Genomic DNA, 21,450 nt, shown 5'->3' on the forward strand with positions numbered 1-21,450 from the left:
GAGACAAGAAAACATATTTATATTTTCATTTCATTGTACAGTGTTCCCCTTTGTTATTTTCTTTTGTATTATATATTTGCTTTAATACAGTGTATAACTTCTGTACAGTTTATTTTAATTTACTTAGCTGTTACTACAACTTATTTATTTTTACTTTTCTTTCTACTTTTCATTTCATTTGTTTCTGTAGTAAAATGATAAGATGTATATTTAAGACATCAAATATTAAAACTCTTAGAATTCACTATGTTAAAGAAAACAGTGTCGTATCATTCAGCTTTACTGAGCTCGATGCGCGCTCCCGTGTGGCTCCCCTGCGCGCTCCCGTGCCATGTCGCCATTTTGATTCGAAAAATATGACTGAGTTTTTCCTGCTTTGCTTGCTAAACTTAGCCTCGGGTTTGAATTATTCTGTCCGCGAGTACGAACCGTACACTCTTATTTGAAACAGCAGCTGTTGCCAACATGTCAAGTGGCCGTTAACGCCGGGTAACTTGTTTATTTGATTGACTTTAAAGCCAAGATTTCAGTAACGTTAGCTAAGTTGAGCTAGCTCAGTGTTAGCCCGAGCTGTCGCAGACTGACCCTTCTTCAAAACAAATCCAAACAGGCTAATTCATGTTAGCACACACGGCTAGCTGATAGTTAGCCGTAGAAGCTAGCAGGCTGCCTTGCAGAAAAAACTCCACCAACAATCTGACACAGACGGAAGGAGTAGCAGCTTCGCAATCAAAGGTAAGTTTTAGATTTAAAAAGTGAGTTTGAGCCGCCGGCTAACATCAACTCCTTCAGCTGCGTCGACAAAGTTTAACCAAGTTTAGAGCTTTTTTTAAGTTCGCTAACTTAGCCCAGGTGACTGTAAGGAGCTAATTAGCTTCTCTGCTAATCAGAGCGAAGGAGGAACTAATGTACACGGTAGTCAAATGTTTGATAACTTGACAACTTAGTGTCCTAAACTCACCCAGTTACATTCATTTAGGAGCTAATGTTTGATAACTTCATCCAGAGGTTTGTGTTTAGACCAGTTGAAGGTGTTAATTTGACTTTTACTTGGTTGTAGCTCCTGTTCAAACTAACATTTCTCTGTCATAAGAGTTGCTGTATATTTCGTTTTTATCATCTTTTTTTACATTTTTTTTTTTTTTACCTGTAACCAAAGAGCTCTTCGACCCAAGTAGTGTTTTTCCAGTACAGCCAGAGTTTATCTGAAATCAGCTTCTAAAAGTGTCTAAATGTGTTCAGTAAGGCCTCTTGGGGATGAAATGACAGGATCAACTTTGGAGTAAATGTTTTATGTTTTTTTGAATCCTGTATTATGTGGTAGTGGAGCCTCCACTGGACTTGAAGTAAACAGAAATCTGAGCTCCAACCTCAAGTCAGTTGATGTCCAGTCCATGCCAAGGCTGCTGCAGCTCAGTTTACATTTCTTAAAGGGGACATATTCTGAAAAATCCACTTGTACAGTGTTTTTGAACATACATTTGGGTAACCTGAGTGTCTACTGACCCACAACATGTGGGAAAAAAAACAACAACCTCCCCTCCCAGGAGGTTTGTGACCCTGTATAAACCAGCTCTCTCAGAACGCTCTGTTTTGGTGTGTGTGTCTCTTTAAATGCAATGAGCCCCCCCCCCCCCCCCCCCCCGAGTTTTCCTAGAAGACATCACTCCTCTGTAGAGAGAATACAAATGGCCGACCTGCTCAAAAGTTTTGTTCTAGTCTGGGGTTGTTGTTTTTTTTTTTTACCAGAATCCCACTGTGACATCACAATGAGAGCAAATTTGAAACAGAGCATTTTCTCTGTGTTGTAAGACTTATGCAGACTACAAACAAAGGACTGGATGGATTTATTTCACATTTTGTGGGACGGCGTATTACAAAGCACAAGCACGTTTAAATACCTTACCTTCAAAAGAAAACAAAACTAATAACAGTGTACCAACATTCGTGACAAACCTGTTCAACTTACGTTGCAACTTCACTACATTAAAGTAAAAGTAAGCAGCAACAGGCTGAGTGAAACTGTACATCTGTCTGTTATCTGGAGTTACTGTAGCACAAATTGTACTAAATAATAAGAACTCAGGCTGAACGGGATTAGAATAAGTGACATCGCGTTACCTTTTCTTTCTGCGATATCTAAAAAATACAGGAAGTTAAAATCCAAATAGATGCAGTGAGTTTATGGAGGCTTAAATACTTGATACTTGATACCTGTTATCCATAGTTAGGCCCGTAGCTGACATGATTGACAGGTGGCCGCAATGTTAGGGTTCATCAAGAGGCTTAAAACCCGCCTCAGCTCTCAGTCTGTTGTTAGGTTGACTGAAAGTTAGACATTTCCAGCATGGCAGCTGCTGATGAGCCTCCAGCGCCACCTGCAGGAACAGATGAGTGACCTCAATCAGGCTTCATCCATTAATATTTACAATCTATGATTGCAACATACTTGTCTTGACTCTAAAACCACTAAATTGGCACAAATGAATCAGAGGTTAGCTGATAGCTAGCTTAAATTTAATCTGATTGAATCAGAATGATGATAAAGCGTGGACATTATACGCATTATGCAGGACGCCACTCAACATATGAAATGACCACATGCTGGGTGAGAACGCTGTGCTTGCTTTTATAAAAAACGGTTTATTTACTGCTATTAATTTCATACGTTTGCGCTTTGTTTATTGTGAATGCTTATAACGCCTTAATGATAGCATTTCTATTTATTGTGCAGCCCTCGACGCACGTACATGCGCTACGTGCGTTACTTTCCCAATATCAATATCGGCCCCAAAAATCCCATATTGCTCAAGCCCTATTTTAGACAAATAACAAAGAGCCAATATGCAGTACAGGAAGGGGAAGAAAATTCAAAGAGCTTATTTGAAGCCTCCCCTTAAATAATCTTGAAGTATCACTGAACTAAAAAAAACAGTGCATCATTTAAACTTAAATTAATAAATAATTAAATTAAATAATACATTTAAACTCGTAATTTATAACCAACATTTAGTTACAATGACAATCAGATGAAAAGCAGAAAATGTGAACATATGAGGTTTATGAGTACCTGTGTATGGGTGTGCAAAGTCTATTTTTACACCTATGCTGACACGAGCAAAAATACTGCTCATAAAAAAAAACGTCATTCAGATAAACTTTAAATTCAGAACAGCAGCCACATGTTTTCTCAGGCATTTTTAGTAACATTTAAACACCGTCTTCAAAAGTAAAACTAACAACTGTGAACTAAACATTAGTGTCAGCTGATCTGCTTAACTTATCAGTGCATGAAAGTCAACGTAAGCAGCAACAGGTTGAGTGAAACTGCACATCGCTCTGTTCTCTGAAGTGTACTTGGTAGCACCTATTGTACTAACTATTACGATCAATGATATGAGTTTTCATGTTGTGGCCACCAGTTGCATCTGCACATTATTTTATTAAGAGGCAGCTCATGTAAAAGTGTAAGTTGGGGTTTCGTTGTTGCTTCCTGAACTTACTTAATTACAGACCATTGTTGGCTCACAGCACCAACGTGTATGTATGCCCTTTACGTGTGCTATTGTTCCTCTTTTCATGCTCTGTGAGCCAGTAGACTTGTTTTTGTTGAGGTCGCCTCTGGTGGGTTCTATTTTGGATGTAAAGTCAAGCATTTGCTTTCCTGCTCTGTGTCCACAGGGAGCGTTCAGCGGGGTTATTATTGCACTTGTGTACTCTGTAAATGTATGCCAGATGGACGCTGCTGCTTGCTGCATGTGCAGGGAATGAAAGGGCTCCTCCACAGGAAGGAAAAAAAAAACAAGAGAAAAGGAGGAAGCACTTTAATTTCCTCCTTCAGTTTTACTTCCACCATCAACAGTTGATAGCATGTTGCTAAGAGAGATACATTAGCACCGACAAAGCCGGGAGATGTAAATGTGTTTTGTCACTGCGGGTGTGTTAGGTCGTGTGGATTAGCCGCCACAGTAACCACACGAGGTAAAACAAACTTAGCATTCTTGGGTAGTCACTTAAACGTCAGATACTTAATCATTTAGGATGCATTCTTTATTTACCACCCTCTGATAGTGGGCATTTAAAAAAACTCTCACACTATGCCGCTAAGACTAGAGAGGGAGATGTTGACTAACACTACTTCATCATTTTTTCAAAGTATAGATGCAATTTGCTTTCAGTGTGTCTTCTTTACATTAAACTTGCCTGGTAACTACTCTAAATCTTTTATTGACTCTTCCATGGCCTGACGTGTTAAGGACTGGACACACCAAGCAGACGGCAAAGAACTATTGGTGATGAAGGCCACCTCACGATGCCTTATGTCATGGCCAAAAAGTTGCACTAGAACACACCACAAAGACTACAGCTGACGGCCAACCACCACGTACGCTCTGTGCATGTGAGAGTAAATAACTCTCCATGCCAGCAGGGGGCGGTAGTCCGTTGTTCTGATACGAGAAGACCATTTACACACCGCTGTCGGTCACCACTCGTATTATAGGTAGCTTTCTAATGGAGAAAAATGTCTGATAAAAAGCTGAAAATGTCGCTGGCGTTGTCAGTTCTTGGTCTTTTAGTGGAAAAAGAAAAGAAGAGGCAGAGGAGACAAATAAGGAGACAGCGCACTAATGGGTGAAAGCATGGATACTACAGCGACATGCTCAAGGGGATTTCCTGAACCTGAGAAGAGAGCTGGAGAGAAATAAAACCTCCAAACAGCCAATCAGAGAGATCCCTCTCACCAACCGCAAAAAGAAAAGGCAGACAGGTAGAGATGGAGTCGGACACACCGCAAAAACTAGGGACGACGACCGCTCACCATTGGTCCAACTAGGACCAACGGCTGACGATCTCCTTGGTGTGTCAGGGCCTTCAAGCTTATCTCTATATTAACGTGAGGTTTGACAGTGACACTTTATCCCCCACCCTACTCCCCCTATAAAGTCAATAACTACACTTATCCCTAAAATCTGTCCTGTGATTGTCTGGTGTGAGCTTTTTTATTTCTTAAAACAAATAAGACACAATTGTAAAGGAGGGTTTCTCTCCAGATGAGGTATTAAACGTTGGGTTTGTAGGCTGAGATGGATGAAGGGGAGGGACTCTGCTGTCCTGACTTCACTGGAGAGAAACCTACACTATGTGTATGTGACTATTAAAGAGAGATTACAGACCACACCTCAGTCCTCTCTTACATCACTAGCATTAGCTGTCCTATAGAAAAAGGTGCCAAGGCAACAAATTTTATGACTAACACGGAGTATGAGAACAGTGTACCAACAAATTTGTTTTGAATGTGTTTGCAATGTGGAGTCTTACTGGAACCAAGGCACCACTGATTTTTTTTTTTACATTGTATTTGCATTGAGTTATACATTAACAACATGGTACCATAGTTGCTGACAACAGGTGAATCCTTGTTGTCATGCACGAGGTTACATTCCTGCAAGTATACATTTGTTTGAAGACACTGGATCGACTCTGGAGTTATTAGTTTATTTATAAAGAAGAGTAAATAGGAATGATTGAATTTACTGTAGCACTTATGAAAATGTATGTAACATACCTTAAGGACAACAAAAGTCAACAATAAGAAGTCATATATTCTGCAGAGGTAAAATCATGTTCGACTGTAGTGTTGAAATAATCATATTTCTTGTCGAAGTTGATCGATCTCTGGTGTTTCTCATGTCGTTTGCAGGTTATGGTGAGCCCCTCCGCGTCTCATCTCCTAAAGAGGCCTGAGTTTTAAGAGGAGACCCATGCTGATAAATGCCAGGCCTCACCACACTCTCTGTCGTCTGCACAAACACAAATGCCTGCCTGCCCGTGGGGGAGGTCTGATTAAAGATATCCACATTTCATCCACTGGTATGTGTGAGCACTTCTGTCTTTCTGTACAGCATGTGCAGTCTATTGTTACATGTACCTGGACCACGGTCACCCAGCTGTTAAGGCTGGATTAGTGGCCAAAAACGTCTCCTCATTAGGACACAACATTGAGCATTTTCAGTCCCGATCGTGACAGAATAGAGGCTAAAAGTCAGACATAATACGTTATGATCACAACAGTCAGGTCAGTCTGACATAGACAGAGGTGGAGGATTTTTACTTTACTGAGGTGGATCTTACTGGGTTTTGCACCTTAGCCCGGCTGTAGTCATTGTCAGAATCTGCCAGTCGCAGCCTCAGTAAATCACCTCAATACTGTACTTCCTGTTTATTAAACTGGCCTCCATCAGTCCTGGTCCTGTAGTTTTTGTTCAGAAGCCATGTTCACAAATGCCCTCTTGAAAATATCTAGAGAATTTCCGGAGGACTGTCTCTGAAATCCTCCTGATGTGGATCTAAATAAGGGCTTGTTTTCATCAAATGTAATACACGGACCAAATGGTTTACATTATTACAGTCTGAAATGGAATACCCCCCCCCCCCCTCTTAATTTGATGATCTAGCTTTAATTTGTTAAATATTGTTGCTAACATCTTTTTTTTTAAATGTATTTCTTTGCCTTCTTTCCTTCCATATCCACCCCTTTCTTGTTTTCTCCCCTTCTCATCCTCCTCCTCTACCTCTGTGTGTGCTTCCTCTACCTTACCTCCTTCTTAATTCTGCTGTCCCCCCTCCTGCTCCAGGGCTGTGTCCCCCGTCCCAGCGGCCACCATGTTTTGGAAGTTCGACCTGCACACCACCTCCCACATCGACCAGCTGCTGGACAGGGAGGACGTGACGCTGAGGGAGCTGATGGAGGAGGATGACGTCCTGCAGGAGTGTAAAGCCCAGAACCGTCGGCTTCTCCTCTTCCTCTCCCAGGACCACTGCATGCAGGAGCTGGTCAGCCTCATCACCACAGAGCCGCCGGCCGACCTGGAGGAGAGGAGTCGCTTTAAGTGAGTGCTACAACATGATGAAGGGGACTAGTGATGGAGGTCGGATGAGAGTGTGAAACGTTGAAAAATTCAGTTTTGAACACATGAAGTCGAGCATCATGAAAGTCAAGAAAAAAGATGATAAGAAAGTTGTCAGATAAATCCAAAAGTTTTGTTCAGATCACGGACAAAGCTTAATTTTTTTGGACAGGATGATAACCCATGAGAGAATTCATGCTGCATCATTCAAATATGAAAACTTCAAAAATGTGCTCAACTAGTCTGCATTTTTAAAACGTTTGATTGCTGTCTTTTGCGGCATGAAGTCAGACTTTTCACATATTTGCATCTTGATGCATTTTCCTTAACCTTTGATCCAGATTACTCCAACCACTATATAAACAATGTGGATTTTTGGGGGTTTGACTTGGAATTAAACCACTTGAATTCAGCTGATGTGTGGCTTGCTAGTAGTAAATCTTTATTGATTTGTAGGAGAGAAATGAACATGCAATAAGCAGCTGATTCAGATTTCAGGTAGTTAGCGTCCTTTTGAGAAATCCTGTCACCAGTATGAGCTACCTAGACATCAAAATGGGCAAATCAATTTATTTTTGACATCTCAAACTTCAAATCATTAGGGAAACATTTCAGATATTTCCACCCTAGATATCACTTTGTCAAACACAGGCTCCTTCTCATCACCTTTCTCTTATTTCTGTGTTCTTTTGGAAAGGTTTCCAAACATTGCGTGTGAGCTCCTCACATCAGACGTGTCGCTAATAAACGATAAACTCGGCGCAGATGATTCCCTCCTTGAGATGCTTTATCACTTCCTGGAGCAGGACCCACCACTCAATCCGCTACTGGCTAGCTTCTTCAGCAAAACCATCGGCAATCTCATCGCCAGGAAAACTGAGCAGGTACACCGAGACAAATAAAAAAACAGCATTAAAGTATGTAAAAGTAGAAATATTTCCATCTGCCTTTTAAAGAAAGTATTGAACTCTTTATTTTGTTTCCCAGGTGATTACCTTTCTAAAGAAAAAGGAGGGATTCATCGGCCTGGTGCTGAAACATATTGACGCCTCCGCCATGATGGACCTGCTGCTGCGCCTCATCAGTTGTGTTGAGCCTGCCCCCTTGAGGCAGGAGGTCCTCCATGTAAGCGCTCTAAATATGACTTTTTTTTAGTAGAGTGAACACCTGCTCTGAAAGTATCTAATGACCTTACTGTTCTTTTTTTTTTTGTTACAAGTGGCTGAATGAGGAGAAGTTGGTACAAAGACTCACAGAGCTCATCCATACAGGCAAAGATGAGGAGGTGAGAATCAGACCACAGTCATGTTCATGCATCAACATAACTCAGGAGAGTCGTTTTGGTTTGTTTCGTACATTTTCCTGATTCAATCCTTTTCATTCCAGAGACAATCAAATGCATCCCAAACACTTTGTGACATCATCCGCCTTAGTCGAGACCAGGCCAATCAGATGCAGGAGAATATGGAGGGCGACCCACTATTGGCTGTACTAGAATCGTAAGTTTGCACCTTTCCTTTTGGGATGAGTGGTTCAACAACACATAGCTGCATGTATCTGTAGTTATTGGAGAGATAGGACAGAGGGAGAGGGGAATGACATTGCGGGAGAGGAGCCAGAGGTCGGATTTGAACCCGGGGCAGCAAGCTTCGAGGACTACGTCCTCTGTACATTGGGCGGGCGCCGTAACCACTCAGCCATCTGCGCCTTAAAAGTTGAAACATTTGCCTTCTCTACCTTTTTGAACAAAGAGACGTAAATGAAAAGTCTTTTTGGAGGTATTTGTAGATGTCACTGTGATGAGCATTTTCTTTTTTATTTGCTTTTTAGTGACTTCATTATAGATTTTGAAAACAATGATTTACTAGTTGCAACAAATCAGACACCACATTAAAAAATTATAGGCTTTTTAGATGGAGTCTTTAGTTGGTGGACTCTTCCTCTTTCTCTTGTCTCTGAACTAAACACTTTGATAAGTCGCTCTACAATGTGTGTTCTTACATGTCCACACAGGCAGGGCATCATAAACAAACTGAAACACTCCTAATGTGACGCTCTTGTACATGAATGGCAAATTTCCCAATTTGGATTAAAGAGTTGTCCCTGAGCCCCTTGGCTTGACGTGTGCACTTACATGCTCTGGCCGAGCCTGTTTGACAGCCGCTTTGATATTTGTGCAGGTTTGAGGGTGAGTCTTTTGATAATGCTTCCTGGGTGCACATAACAATTTCACCCATTGTTGTATAGTGGAACAACTTGTAGAGAGGGCTTAAAGACATGAATGTGTTTGGCTTTTTATGACTTGATTTAGAGACAGGACAGTGGATAGAGACAGAAATCTGAGAGAGAGGGCGAGTGGGATGCAAGCTCTAACCACCAGGCTACCGGCGTTCCATTAATGTGTGTTTTTATTTTATTTTTAATTTTTTTTAAATGTTTTCATGTCCTCTACACAAACCTTTTGTCTTCAGGCAGGAAAGTGTAGCGGGGCTCCTCAAGAACATGTTTGAGGGAGAGAGAAATGAGGCCTCCATCGTTAACGGAACTCAAGTGCTACTTACCTTACTGGAGACCAGGAGGTCTGGGTGAGTCAAGGATGTTTCTAAATGCACACTTTGGGAGATTACTTCATTTTGGCTAGCCTGGGTTTTTTAAATTTTTTTTATGGACTAATAAATCATATTATGGCTCTCGGGAACGTCGATGAAGAGTTAGTGTTTCCAATATATTTCAAATTGAGTGACTCTCTCCTTGTGTGGTCTCCCAGGTTGGAAGGGCTGATGGATCTGTATTCTCAGGGTTATGAAAGGTCTTACACTGTCAACAGCAGTATTTTAAATGCCATTGAGCCCCATTTAAAGGACTTCCAGCAGCTTCTTCTGGATCCCCCCAAGGTAAAGACACAGAGCAGTATCATGAAGCCAGATAAATTACAAACATGTGCTAACACCCTAAATGTTTGATTCATTTTGTAAAAGTGATTTTAGTTCACATTTCTTTAGTCACTATAAAGAGCCGACTTCTTGTTTCTTCTTCTTGAGTCTGCGGTGAACTTATAGAATCAGAGCTCTTATTCGCTCTCAAAACAACATTAACTGGTGGTTCTCATTCCTGATACAGAAAAGTGCAATATTGACGACCGTTGGCGTTCTAGAGCAGCCACTGGGGAACGCCCGCCTTCACGTGGCCCGGCTGGTGGCCGCCCTGCTGCAGACCAGTGCCCCTAGTGTCTGCCAGGAGCTCTGCAATCTCGCCACCATGGACCTACTACTGGTGAGCAGAACCGTGCGCTCTTCACTCCCTGGTCATTTTGAAACCTGCAGCTCCTGCTTGTGTTTTTCGTTTGAAGGCTGGTTTTGTTTGCATGAGGTTGGTCATGCATGAAATGGAATGTGTGGTCTGCATCACACCACCTGATCAAAGTGCACTGACTGTGTGGATCGTTTGGAGCAGGTTCATATCAGAGCATCAGATTGTTTGTAGTTCAGCAGATCTCCCTTGCTGCCCTGGTTAAACAGCATGGTGACATAAGGAAAGTCATTATTGGTCATAATGTTACAGACATACCTCCAATTTTTCTAAATAATCACAAAAAAAATGCTCAAAATCTGACGTTTGCTTTTGGAAAATCTCGACAGCTGCAGAGTGTCCCGGGACATGTCCACTTAGTTCAGTATGTCGTCCTCACAGCCCTCTCTTACATCTCTCTCTCTCTCTGAACAGGATCTGTTCTTCAAATACTCCTGGAATAACTTTTTGCACTTCCAAGTGGAGCTCTGTGTGGCGGCCATCCTGAACCATCCTTCCTCAGATGAGCGGCCAAGCCCAGGCCTCCAGAACCACGACGGGACACCCGCAGCATCCAACCCCGAGGCGCCGGGGGAGGCAGTGGAGACAGGCCGGACCAGTGACCCACAGACCTCCGTCCACAACGCCCTCGTGGTACATGTAGGTGCCACCCTGAACTTGGTTTTGAATCACCCACTTTAAAAAATTTTGTGTACATGTGACTTCATTCTTTGTTTCTTTTGAACCCACAGCTCTTCCAGAAGTGTCATCTGGTACAGAGGATCCTTGATGCCTGGGAGGAGAATGATAAAATACAGTAAGAAACTGGCATACTGCTTCAATTCATTAGCGTGAACACAGAAATGGTGTTTTCACACGTGCACAAAATTCCTGAAAATGTCCTGGAATGTTCTGGATGGGCTGCATGGTTGAACACAAACAGCTGAATTTTCAATTTTAAAACCCTGACTTTTATATCACGCCTTTATGTGTGCACAAAGGCTGAAAATTTAACTTTCAGCTGTACAGAAGTTTTCTGCCCTTTAAACCTCTTTTCAACACTGCTTTTTTTATTTTTTTCTTCCTGCATGTTTGTGTTATATCTTTCTTTTTTTTAGTCTGGAAGTAACATGAAATAATTTTTAAGATCATAACTGTTTTCTGAAAAGACTCTTCTTCAAAATGTACCTGTGGATTCACCGCCCACACCTCAGAAACGAGTGTGCGTTAGTAATTAGTTCCTTTTCCATTGGGATGTTAAACTGAAGTGTGTCTCCTTCACTCTCAGGGCCGAGGGCGGCACCAGGAGAGGAAACATGGGTCATCTGACCAGAATCTCCAACATGGTGGTTCAGAACCTGGAGAAAGGACCAGTACAGGCCCAGATAACTGACCTCATAAAAGGTAAGTATCCACTGCAGAAAAGTGTGATGCAGAAAAAGTAATTCCTTTAAATTGAATCAAATTGTAAGTAAAAATCAAAGCCCCTGATTTGGCAGAGCTTCCTGAGGACTGCAGAGGTCGCTGGGAGAGCTTCGTGGACGAGACCCTGAGAGAGACTAACAGGAGAAACACAGTGGAGCTGGTGAGACGTTGTTCAGCAGAATCAGGATCTTCTGCATGATTTCATTTTTTCTTCTAACGTCCTCTTCTCTCCCAGTTTTAGCTCGCTGTGCTCAGAGCAGACAGTCAGTCAGGAAAGGAGCGGGCAGAGCAGAACAGTTTGAGAGCAGCAATTAACCAGCGTCTCTGCATATTTGTTCAATAAATAAAAAATAAAAAAAACTAAGTAAGAAATATCAGAAGTGTTGCTTTAATTACCAAGAACCACCGTACTACTACGTGTGTTTTGTATTTACAATCATTTAGGATTATTGCATTCTATTGCCGATGTTTTAGAGGCTTTATCATCCGATTTAAAGTCATATAAATAATGCAACCAATGTACAAATAAACTAATAAGGAACAATAGATATTCACATCATAATGAGAAAACAGTTTGTTCACTTTTTACTGCTTTAAATTCCTGTGTCACACCTCCTGACAACATTAGTTGTAATGACAGGAAAAATGCTGAATAAATTGTTAGTATTATTATAATCTCTGAAGTTGTTGTAGAAGAAACAGAAGGGTATCAGGTGTACCACGTAATTAAACTAATATTAAGAAAAACAACTTAAAGATGACCGTTGTCTTAACTGACGTCATGTGAAAACTGGGAATTTTGTATGACTTGCTTGACCTGAGCAATGACTTGACTTGATTGTCTCCGCAGTGACTTGAGACTTCAAAGTTGAGACTTGAGACTTGCTTGTGACTTGAACATGTGTGAAATACTCTCACGTCTGGTATTACCTCATTATTTGCAACAATTGTGGAGGATATCTGTGTTATTTTTGGGCTTTTTGTGACTTTATTGTACAGATAAGACAGTGGATAGAGTCAGACAGAGGGGGTATGACATGCGGGAAAGGAGCCACAGGTCGGAATCGAACCGGGGCCGCCCGCTTGGAGGGATAAAGCCTAGCCATAGGGTGCACGCGCTAACCACTGCGCCCCGTTTGAATCGCCTCTCAGTAATTCAGGGCGGTATTTTTGTTGCTTTCTCTGCCCACTTGTGAATAACGGAGGCTGTGCAGGGCATTGTGAAGGAAGGTTCCAGAGGTCTCCAGGTGATTTAAAAAAAACCTGTGTGAATAGAGCTTCAGACAGATACAGGAGGACTAGAGTTAACCTGCTCTCTCTCTCTCTCTCTCTCTCTCTCTCTCTCTCTCTCTCTCTCTCTCTCTCTCTCTCTCTCTCTCTCTCTCTCTCTCTGTTGTCATTTTTCTCTGATCATCTGAGTTTCATGTCACAGCTTCTAATACCACAGGTCATCTGTAATGTTCTGTAGAAAGTTCACTGATCGTCCACACTGTGTCCTGCAGGTGAGCACACACAACATGCACTCGTCCAGTGAAGACGACGACATGGAGAGCCCCTTCCCCAACGACCTGTCTCTCCAACAGGTAAAGATAAACACCACCATAGAAACAGAAATATGCTGTTCTCCTAATCAGGGATGTAGCGAGTTTAGACTTTCACTGTGCGATAAAGAAACTTCAACTATTTGTTCCTTTTCTCTTTGTAAACAACGTCACCGAACTTTCTTATCAGCCTTCAAAAGTCTCATGTTTCACCTTCCAGATGAACTTTAATCAAAATCGAAACACTCGGTCAAAGATTTTGTCGATGTCAGTCAAACCTAGAATCTGTCTGCTGTGAAAAACCTGTGAAGGATCAAAAACTGAGGATTCATTTTGAGACCTGTTAGAAGCCTCACGTTGTTCTGAGTACAAGGATGCAGCTAAAGGTCAAAGTTCACCTGACTGAATGTGATTCAACTCCTCACTGCTGTTGAAAAGGTTCAACTGTTTAAACTCTTCAGTTAACTATGAATCCTCCTTGAACCTACTTGTTCTTGTTTATTTCCTTCAGGCCTTCTCGGACTATCAGATCCAACAGATGACCGCCAACTTCGTGGATCAGTTTGGGTTCAACGATGAGGAGTTCAGTGAACACGATGAAAACATCAAGTAAGGATCCAAAGTCTTCACACATCTTGTACCAACACGTCAGGAGATTTTCATTATTGATTTGTCTGATTCTGATCGTCGAGTAGACGTCTTTATTTCTTCTCTGTTGTCCCAGAACGACGTCTGGCACCATGTTGGCTTATAATATTTTCTCTTTCCTCAGCGCGACATTCGACAGAATTGCAGAAATAAACTTCAATCTAGATGCTGATGATAATAGTGTAAGTGTTCGTGTCCTTCTGTTGATTGATAATGTCTTGATAACAAACTCAAACTGCCTCTGATTACAAACTTTTATCGTTAACAACCCGACAAAAACTGTCCTTCATGAGTTTTGTTTTCACTGTAATAAAAAAAGAGTAAACAAGAGACTCAAACTTGCCGTACAATTAACAAACCATAATTACATCAACTTAGTTTAAGTTTGAACTTTGACAAGATGCAAAAAATCAAACGATATCGATACCTGTTTGGATACCATGGCAACAACTATAGAAGTGCTGACACAATGTTTGATACTTTCTTGTTTTGAATGTCTTCAGTCTGCACATTTTGAGTCCTGCAAACCGGGATAAATTGCACAAATATGTTGCCAACATATTTGTGCAATTCAAACAGTGAAAAATCGAAAAAAGACTCGCACATCCCTCAGTGGGTGCTGGATCCAAAAAAACAGGAAAAGGTTCTTCTGAGGGAGAGCATGTTGGCTTCAGAAGTCACTTAAGAAATCCTTCAAACGGGAGCTCCTCTGCTCTCGTTCTGTTTGAAGACATAAACTAAACTTTAATACTAAAGATCTTGTAGTCATAAGTCTGCATTCTGGATTTTAAGCTTCTGGACTTTTCCTATAATGTGGATCATTAAAATACTGGACATGGTTTTATAACACATTAAAGTTTCTGTATTTGACTTCAGTACTTTAAAAGTCAGTCTGAAGAGCTTTTCTGCGGAATAAATGAAGGTGTGTTTGTTTCCAGGCCAACGCGGCGGCTTTTGAAGCGTGCTGTAAAGAGAGGATACGCCAGTTTGATGATGCTGAAGAAGAAGAGGACATTTGGGAGGAGAAGGAGATGAACTATGCAACACAAGTTAAATCCAGAACAAGGTGAATCCGGTGATGGCGTTCTGCACGTTTGAACACACCGTGCATTTTCCTTCTTCTCTATGTTAACCCTTTCATTTCCTCCAGGTTCGGTGTCACACAGACCTCAGAGGGGAGCTCCAGAGGCAGCTTGGAGAACGGAGGCAGGGAGCGGGACCACGGATCTGGATCTGATGAGGACGAGGAGTCTGAGCAGAACCCGTCAGACTCAGGTAAAGGAGATGGAAAGCAGCTGCTCACAGAAAACAGCTAAATGTCATGCTAACCCAGAGACTCCAGTCCTGGTCTGACAGAGTCTCGTCTTGTTGTCAGGTCCCGGCTGGACGGCAAACTTCAGGGACTCTAGAGGGACTGCAGCGTCCCAGACCCCAGCAGGGTGGGAGAGCTCGGTGGGGAGCGGAGCGGGGACGCAGGGAACCAGCTGGGCCAACTTCACCGAGTTCCAGCCTTTCTCTGGGTGAGACGGGAACTTCATAAAACTCCAAAGAGGATTAAGAACAGTTAAATGTTTTCTTAATAGACAGCGGATGTGATGGATCCTTTTCTATGGTAAAATAATTCTGTGACCAGGTCTCAGTGGAAAAATGAAAGTCCTGTAGCTGCTGGAAATCATTTCACTGGGTGGACATCAGATGATCCAAAATCAACATCAAATCCAAAATTTAAACTGTGTACATCTTTAAGAGGTTTTGTAGCCAAATCCTGTTTCCGTGGATACAGGGGCGTGTAGATGTAAAGCTGGGTGGCATGGTCCCTCCTGTAAATCTGATTGTCCAGCCCAGGTGACATCCCCAAAAATTCTAAACTGTGATTGGCTGTTTGCCCTGTCTGAATTATAATAATAATAATAGCTTTATTTATAAAGCACCTTTAAAAACAAATGTTTACAAAGTGCTGTGACAGACAAATACAGCAACACGACAACAGAACAAAGATCAACAGAGAGGGCAAAATTGTAAAAATGCAAATAACAGGAATGATATGGAGTCAACAGGCAGGTATGGAGAGGCAGTTCAGTACAGTGAAGGAAAATTAGTTTAAAATCAATCAGGAGAGAACAAAATTAAAACTGAGGGAGAGTGGGACGACATCACATCACAGGCTGTAAACACAGAATGAAGATAAAAAGAAGCGATAAATAGGACACTGGTTAAATGAATAAAGCAACTGAGAGCTGAAGAGTTAAACGATAAGAGGAGGAATTTAAAAAGATCTTAGGAGAGATCCTAAGGAGAAATCACATAAAAGCAAGTCTATAAAAGTGAGTTTTAAGAAATGATTTAAAAGATGCCACTGACTCTTGGGAATAAGGACTTGTGTTAAAAACAACTATTAGGTCTTTCATTTTCTTTACATATCAATGTGTCTTTCATAGGACATGTGCACAGGAAAGTAAAGCACTCAGCACTTATTCAACTAACTGTCAATGTGTCGGGACCACAACGTTGCCAGTTCAGGTTTTTTACATGCAAGTGTTGAAGTACGCTACATGAAATTCTGACTTCAACATAAGCTAATGTTGCTATGTTCGTGTGTTATAAAGTAGATCTGAATGGTGGAGATAGAAGAGGGTAGATCATTGATATTTATCTGTGTGTGTTTGTGCACGCATCACACTTCAGGCCACCCCTGAATAAGTCAGTGGGCGACCCCAGTCTAAGAAGTCTGGACATGCCCCCTGAGTGGATAATCAGTCAAATAATCTAAACAGTTGTATTGCTCTACCATTCAGAGAATTCAGTGCTGACCGGACTCTTTGAAATGTGACATGAGATACAAACTCTAAACAGTCTGCCTTTTTACACAACTTGTTAATCTACATTTTGTCTCATCTCTTCATGACCTCGTGCAGTAAGGAGGCTGAGCCCAGGTGCAGCTCTCCTGTGGACTCGGGCAGCAACGACGCTGAAAAACAAGCCAAACAAAACCACGAGAAGAGTGGTGAGAAGAGTGGTGAGTGTTTACCTTTGACCCCCTGAACATCACTTCATAACTTCTTATTTGTAAACGACACAATTCATTTTTTTGTGTGTGTCAGCAGACGTCAGTGCCTCCTCTGGTGATTGGCCGGCGGGAGAGGGGAAGAAGAAGGCTCCTCTCGTGGCCTCGGACAGCAGCTCCTCTGGGGGATCGGACAGCGAGGACGAGAGAGGAGAAGATAAAAAGGCCGCAGCCACTCCTCCCGCTGCAGCTAACCCCTCCGAAACCCCCGTCAACCCTGTCGCCCCCGGTAACAAGACAGCTGACCTCAAAAGGTTTGTGTCTTACAGAATATCTGCTGACCGGTCCACTCACAGAAAGTCAAAGTGTGTTTTAACGTCTATATTTAAAAACATAATGACCACATGGAGATAATTATAGACTGGACTGGGATGGGGAATTACTGCATTCATGCAGTTTTGGCTTTTTGAGTCAGCTTTGTCCGCAGAGCTTTTCTGGTCCTCTGCAGGAACGTCAGCTTTAAACTCACATTCACAAGTTTAGAGTTTCCTGAAGAAGACGGAGTTGTTAGGAGCAGATCTAAGAGGAAGTGAGTCGATGTTTGAGGGTGTCCATTACTGAAGGAGTCATTAGGAACATCGTGTAGTCCTCTGATGATTCACACAGGAACATGCAGGCTCACAGACTGTAAGAGAAGCTGTTTTCTGTTGTCTTGGCTGTGAGGTCAAAGGTCAGCTACAAAACAAAGAGAGAGCTGCAGCAGGGAGGGAGAGAGAGGGGGGGAGGTTTACTTAAACCTGCACACACTGTGCCATAATGAGTAACTGTGTGTGTGTGTGTGTGTGTGTGTGTCCTGCAGTGAGGAGAGTCCGGTGTCTCTGGAGAAACTCTCTCTGTCAGATCCTCCTAAAGCGTCGGAGCAGCCGCCCGCTGACGGCTCACCTGTAGCTACACAGACCGACAGGAAGTGAGTGCTGCCTGTTTACACTTTACTGTTCTAAAATATTGACTTAACCCTTTGATGCCTGATTCTGGAGACTTGAAAGCAGTTTTGATGCATGGTAAAATACGGAACAATTATCCTCCTGTAGTTCAAAGTTCTGAAAGTTTTATTTGTCTACTGTCCAGAACTGAAACTTTAAAGGCTTTATATGAGATTTTTTGATCCAGCAGATGTCGCCCTTGAGCACCAGCATGAAACCAAAACAACTTGCGCTGCATTGTTGTGTTAGCATGCTAATGCTAGCGATCTTTATTATGCTGGTATCTTCACACTGCATGTAAATTTACCTGAAATGAGCGTGATCTAGAAACACAGTTAAGCAGTGAGTACAGTATGTTATTGTTCTTTTCTCTAGTCCCTCAATTAAACAACTTTTATACACGAGGGGAGGAGTCAGCCACCGTCCTGGCGATGTAAACAATCTGAAGATAGGACTCTGAAAACATCACAGACAGTGGGACTCGGGTGTTACACCCATTGTAGACAGTCATGACTCGCAGAGTTATTTTCAGAGGATATACTTCATTTCTATTTAAGTGTGAAAAATCACATATTAAGACTTTAAGACTGTAACTTTGGTAACTTGTGTTTGCAACTTGCAAGTCGTATGTTTTGGTGGCACAGATTTCAAAGCATTTAAAGATACCTCAAAAGATCATCTGACCTCTGAGCTGCTCATCCTCTCAGGTTGTGTGTGCATATTTGTGACTGTGTCCTCTTCTCACACTCACAGACAGGAAACGCCCCCGCCGCCCCAGGAAGTGTCTGTGAACGGGCCGGTCTGAGCGCGTGCAGGACCCCGGACACATCCAACAGAGACGGCGTTTGGTGGGACTGTCTGCCTCCTCCAGAGTGACTCCCCTGAAAAAAAAAAAAAGAAAAATAACCTCCAGTTTTTTTTTTTTTTACTGAATCACTCTGCCATGTTATTGGACCTGGACACTGCCAATCAACACCAATAATGAGGCGGCGGAACATGTAAAAAAAAAAAAAAGAAAAGAAAAAGAAATTATGAAAAATGAGAAACCAACAGATCCAGGAGGAGCGCGGAGGAGGAATCATCTTCGAAGCCTTTTTTTCAGATGTTGCACAGAATCCGGTGCAGGTTTTAATGTAGCAGCGACAGAATCCAAGGGGGTAAAAACATCATCATCGTTATTTTTTTATGTCCTGAAAGATTTCTCTCCGAGCTGTTTCCTACCTGAGCTGTTGGGATCCCGTTATTTGGGATTTTTTTTTTTTTTTTTTTTTTACATCGTCACCCCTGAATGGATAGCACAGGCTAACTTTTAACGATGCCTCAACAATAAATACCTTTTTTTGACAACTTTTTTTTTTTTCTCTTGGAGCTTAAAGAAAAAGCACTTATGCAGCCATTTACTGTACATTATAGCACAACGTTAAGTGTTCGACCCTCATCTCTGCTGGCTGTCGGATCTGTCCTCTCACCCCACGCCCACGTTTTTATCCATCGTGTCCGTTTTTTTTTGTCTTTCTTTCTTTGGTTGCTGTTGATGAAACATCTCGTTGTCACCAGGTTTCTGAATGTTTGAAGTGCTTCAGGAGGGTCCGTCACAGAGGAGGAGGAGGGGGTCCATGAACAGAGCTCTAATAGTATTACTGTCTTTTTTTTTTTTGCTCATGTGCAATAATGTCAATTAGCCATTTTATTTAAAAAACAATGAAATCCAACATGTATTTCTTTTTAAAGAGAATCAACCTAGCGTCACATTGGGTTGGAGGTTTGGGCAAACAAATTCAGATTTAATCTCCTCTGATTTTAATTTTCAATTTGTCTTTTTATTCTTTTTCTCTTTTTTTTTTTTTAGTGCATGTATAACCGGTTCTCTGTTGACCTAGCTAGTGAGCGAAGACCTTCTGATTGTAATGATCTTTAAGTTCTTATTGCTATTCCCCTTAAATCAACCAAACATTATCTACCTATATACAAATATCTACATTTAAAAGTAATTTTACAAGCAATCTTGAGATTACTCTTGTCGTCTGTTCCTATTTCTCTCTCTCTCTCTCTCTCTCCACACTGAGCACTCACTCACAGGGCGAGAGTGGCATCTGGTTAGCGTGACGCTGTATGTTTTTATTTTTATTTGATTTCTTTCTGAGCAGCAGGATTGGATCGAGGGCAGGTCTGTGTTCTGCAGAGCTGCAGGCCTCTTTGGTGTACTTACTTAAATCATTTGACAGCGATCAGGTTCTACGATCATTGTTAAACAAAACAAAAAAATTGAAATTAAAAGTGTCTGGTTGACCACATTAATACCAAAAAAATCCTGGCTTTTGCTCATCTTCTTGTCTTTCCACCTCTGCAAACATCCAGCTGCTGCGACACCACTGCAGGTTATGTGAGCTTCAGAGAGCTGATGTAAGGATGATTAAGGTGTCATGTTTCTGTCCTCACAGGTGCAACAACGCTGTTAGGAGAGTGAGGAGGTAAAGATCCTGGTGATGTTCCACAGGGAGGTTAGGGTCAGACAGAGAACAGCGGTCAGGAAGAAACAAAACAAACACAGGACTATCTTTGAGGTATCAGATGCAGAGGAAGTGGGTCAGCCAAATGCAAAGTTTAAAGGTCACATATTCTGCAAAATCCACTTCACCATGTTTCTCTAGTCTGTCTACAAACCCCCCAATGATGAGAAAAGTCCATCCTCTCTGTCTTTTACCTGCTCCACTTTTCAGAAAATGTGTCCTCAAACAGACTGTTTGGAGATTTTCCCTTCACGACATCACAAAGGGCAGTAGCCCCTCCCCCAGGTGGGTGACACTCCCACAGCTAGGTGTTTGTTCTGCCCTGAGTCTGCCTTCTCACTGTAAACAATAGGACATGTAGCGAGAAATTCGAGCCACCCAAGCCCTTCCAGAGAGGGGGCGTGGTCAGACACAGCTCATTTACATATTTAAAGGTACAGAAACAGCCTGTTCTGAGCAGGGCTGAAATAAGAGGGGTTTATAGACATGATCAAATACAGGATCAGAGTGGATTTAGAACAATAAACTTCACAGACATGTTTTGAGGAGCTCTGACACTTATTTAAACTGGTTGGAGAGAAGGAGAATATGTGACCTTTGAAATTCTTAACCCATACCTTATGTTTATATTTGTGTTTAAACTTAAACTTACTGCTGAATCACAAATCCATGCGCAGGGTGGAAGGCTCAAATAGTGTTAAAAGTCCGACAAGACAACTTTTTACCAAACATTACCGTTATCTATGAAGGTAACCTCTACCTTCATCCATCACTATAAAGCCTTTTTAACAATGTCACAAAAGCTACATAATGGGTGACAGCAGGACAAAATGATCTGTTTGGGAACAAAATTGTAGCTTTCATTCGAGAGACTTGCTTACCTCAAATCGTGACCCAACAGACTCTGAAGCTTCAGTGTTTATCCAGCTCTGCATCGGTCTGTAAACCTTTCTGTGTTCTAACCTCTCTCCATTTTTCAAAAGCATCTCCAATATTAATCCTAGTTTGAGCACGTTTCTGCTCGTGGAGCTTATTAGAAACATGCAGAGGCAGAGGCTTTTTAGGTCGGGTACAATCACTTCTAGCTGAACCACTTCTCTTGCCCGCTTCCATCGCTGCAACACCTGTTGACCTGATAACTGC

General features: G+C 41.9%; 1 protein-coding gene across 3 annotated transcripts; it reads left to right on the forward strand.

Annotated features, from left to right (window-relative positions):
• Positions 1 to 325: 325 nt before the first annotated feature.
• Positions 326 to 19,800, forward strand: ppp6r2a (protein phosphatase 6, regulatory subunit 2a). 3 transcript variants are annotated; one of them, XM_020647146.3, is made up of 24 exons: positions 326 to 735; positions 5,702 to 5,871; positions 6,636 to 6,890; positions 7,606 to 7,792; positions 7,896 to 8,033; positions 8,128 to 8,193; positions 8,295 to 8,407; positions 9,380 to 9,493; positions 9,676 to 9,802; positions 10,029 to 10,181; positions 10,632 to 10,856; positions 10,949 to 11,013; positions 11,485 to 11,600; positions 11,681 to 11,781; positions 13,124 to 13,204; positions 13,674 to 13,771; positions 13,935 to 13,992; positions 14,749 to 14,876; positions 14,961 to 15,085; positions 15,186 to 15,330; positions 16,726 to 16,826; positions 16,912 to 17,128; positions 17,674 to 17,781; positions 18,551 to 19,800. In XM_020647146.3, the coding sequence occupies exons 3-24, from the start codon at positions 6,664 to 6,666 to the stop codon at positions 18,600 to 18,602; spliced, it is 2,745 nt and encodes a 914-aa protein (XP_020502802.1). In that variant the 5' UTR covers positions 326 to 735; positions 5,702 to 5,871; positions 6,636 to 6,663; the 3' UTR covers positions 18,603 to 19,800. The 3 variants fall into 3 exon arrangements, with proteins under 3 accessions (XP_020502802.1, XP_020502804.1, XP_020502803.1); XM_020647148.3 differs by having other exon boundaries at positions 11,696 to 11,781; XM_020647147.3 differs by having other exon boundaries at positions 327 to 735; positions 16,915 to 17,128.
• The last annotated feature ends 1,650 nt before the right edge of the window (positions 19,801 to 21,450 follow it).

This window comes from Labrus bergylta, chromosome 23 (assembly GCF_963930695.1).
Source record: "Labrus bergylta chromosome 23, fLabBer1.1, whole genome shotgun sequence".
Classification (NCBI taxonomy): Eukaryota; Metazoa; Chordata; class Actinopteri; order Labriformes; family Labridae; genus Labrus; species Labrus bergylta.

Bases quoted from the DNA above. Each gene is read 5' to 3' on its own strand.
- ppp6r2a (XM_020647146.3), top strand. From the start codon at position 6,664: ATGTTTTGGAAGTTCGACCTGCACACCACCTCCCACATCGACCAGCTG. The intron at 11,014-11,484 runs GTAAGAAACTGG...CTTCACTCTCAG, and splicing joins GAGGAGAATGATAAAATACA to GGCCGAGGGCGGCACCAGGA. The intron at 11,782-13,123 runs GTGAGACGTTGT...TGTGTCCTGCAG, and splicing joins GGAGAAACACAGTGGAGCTG to GTGAGCACACACAACATGCA.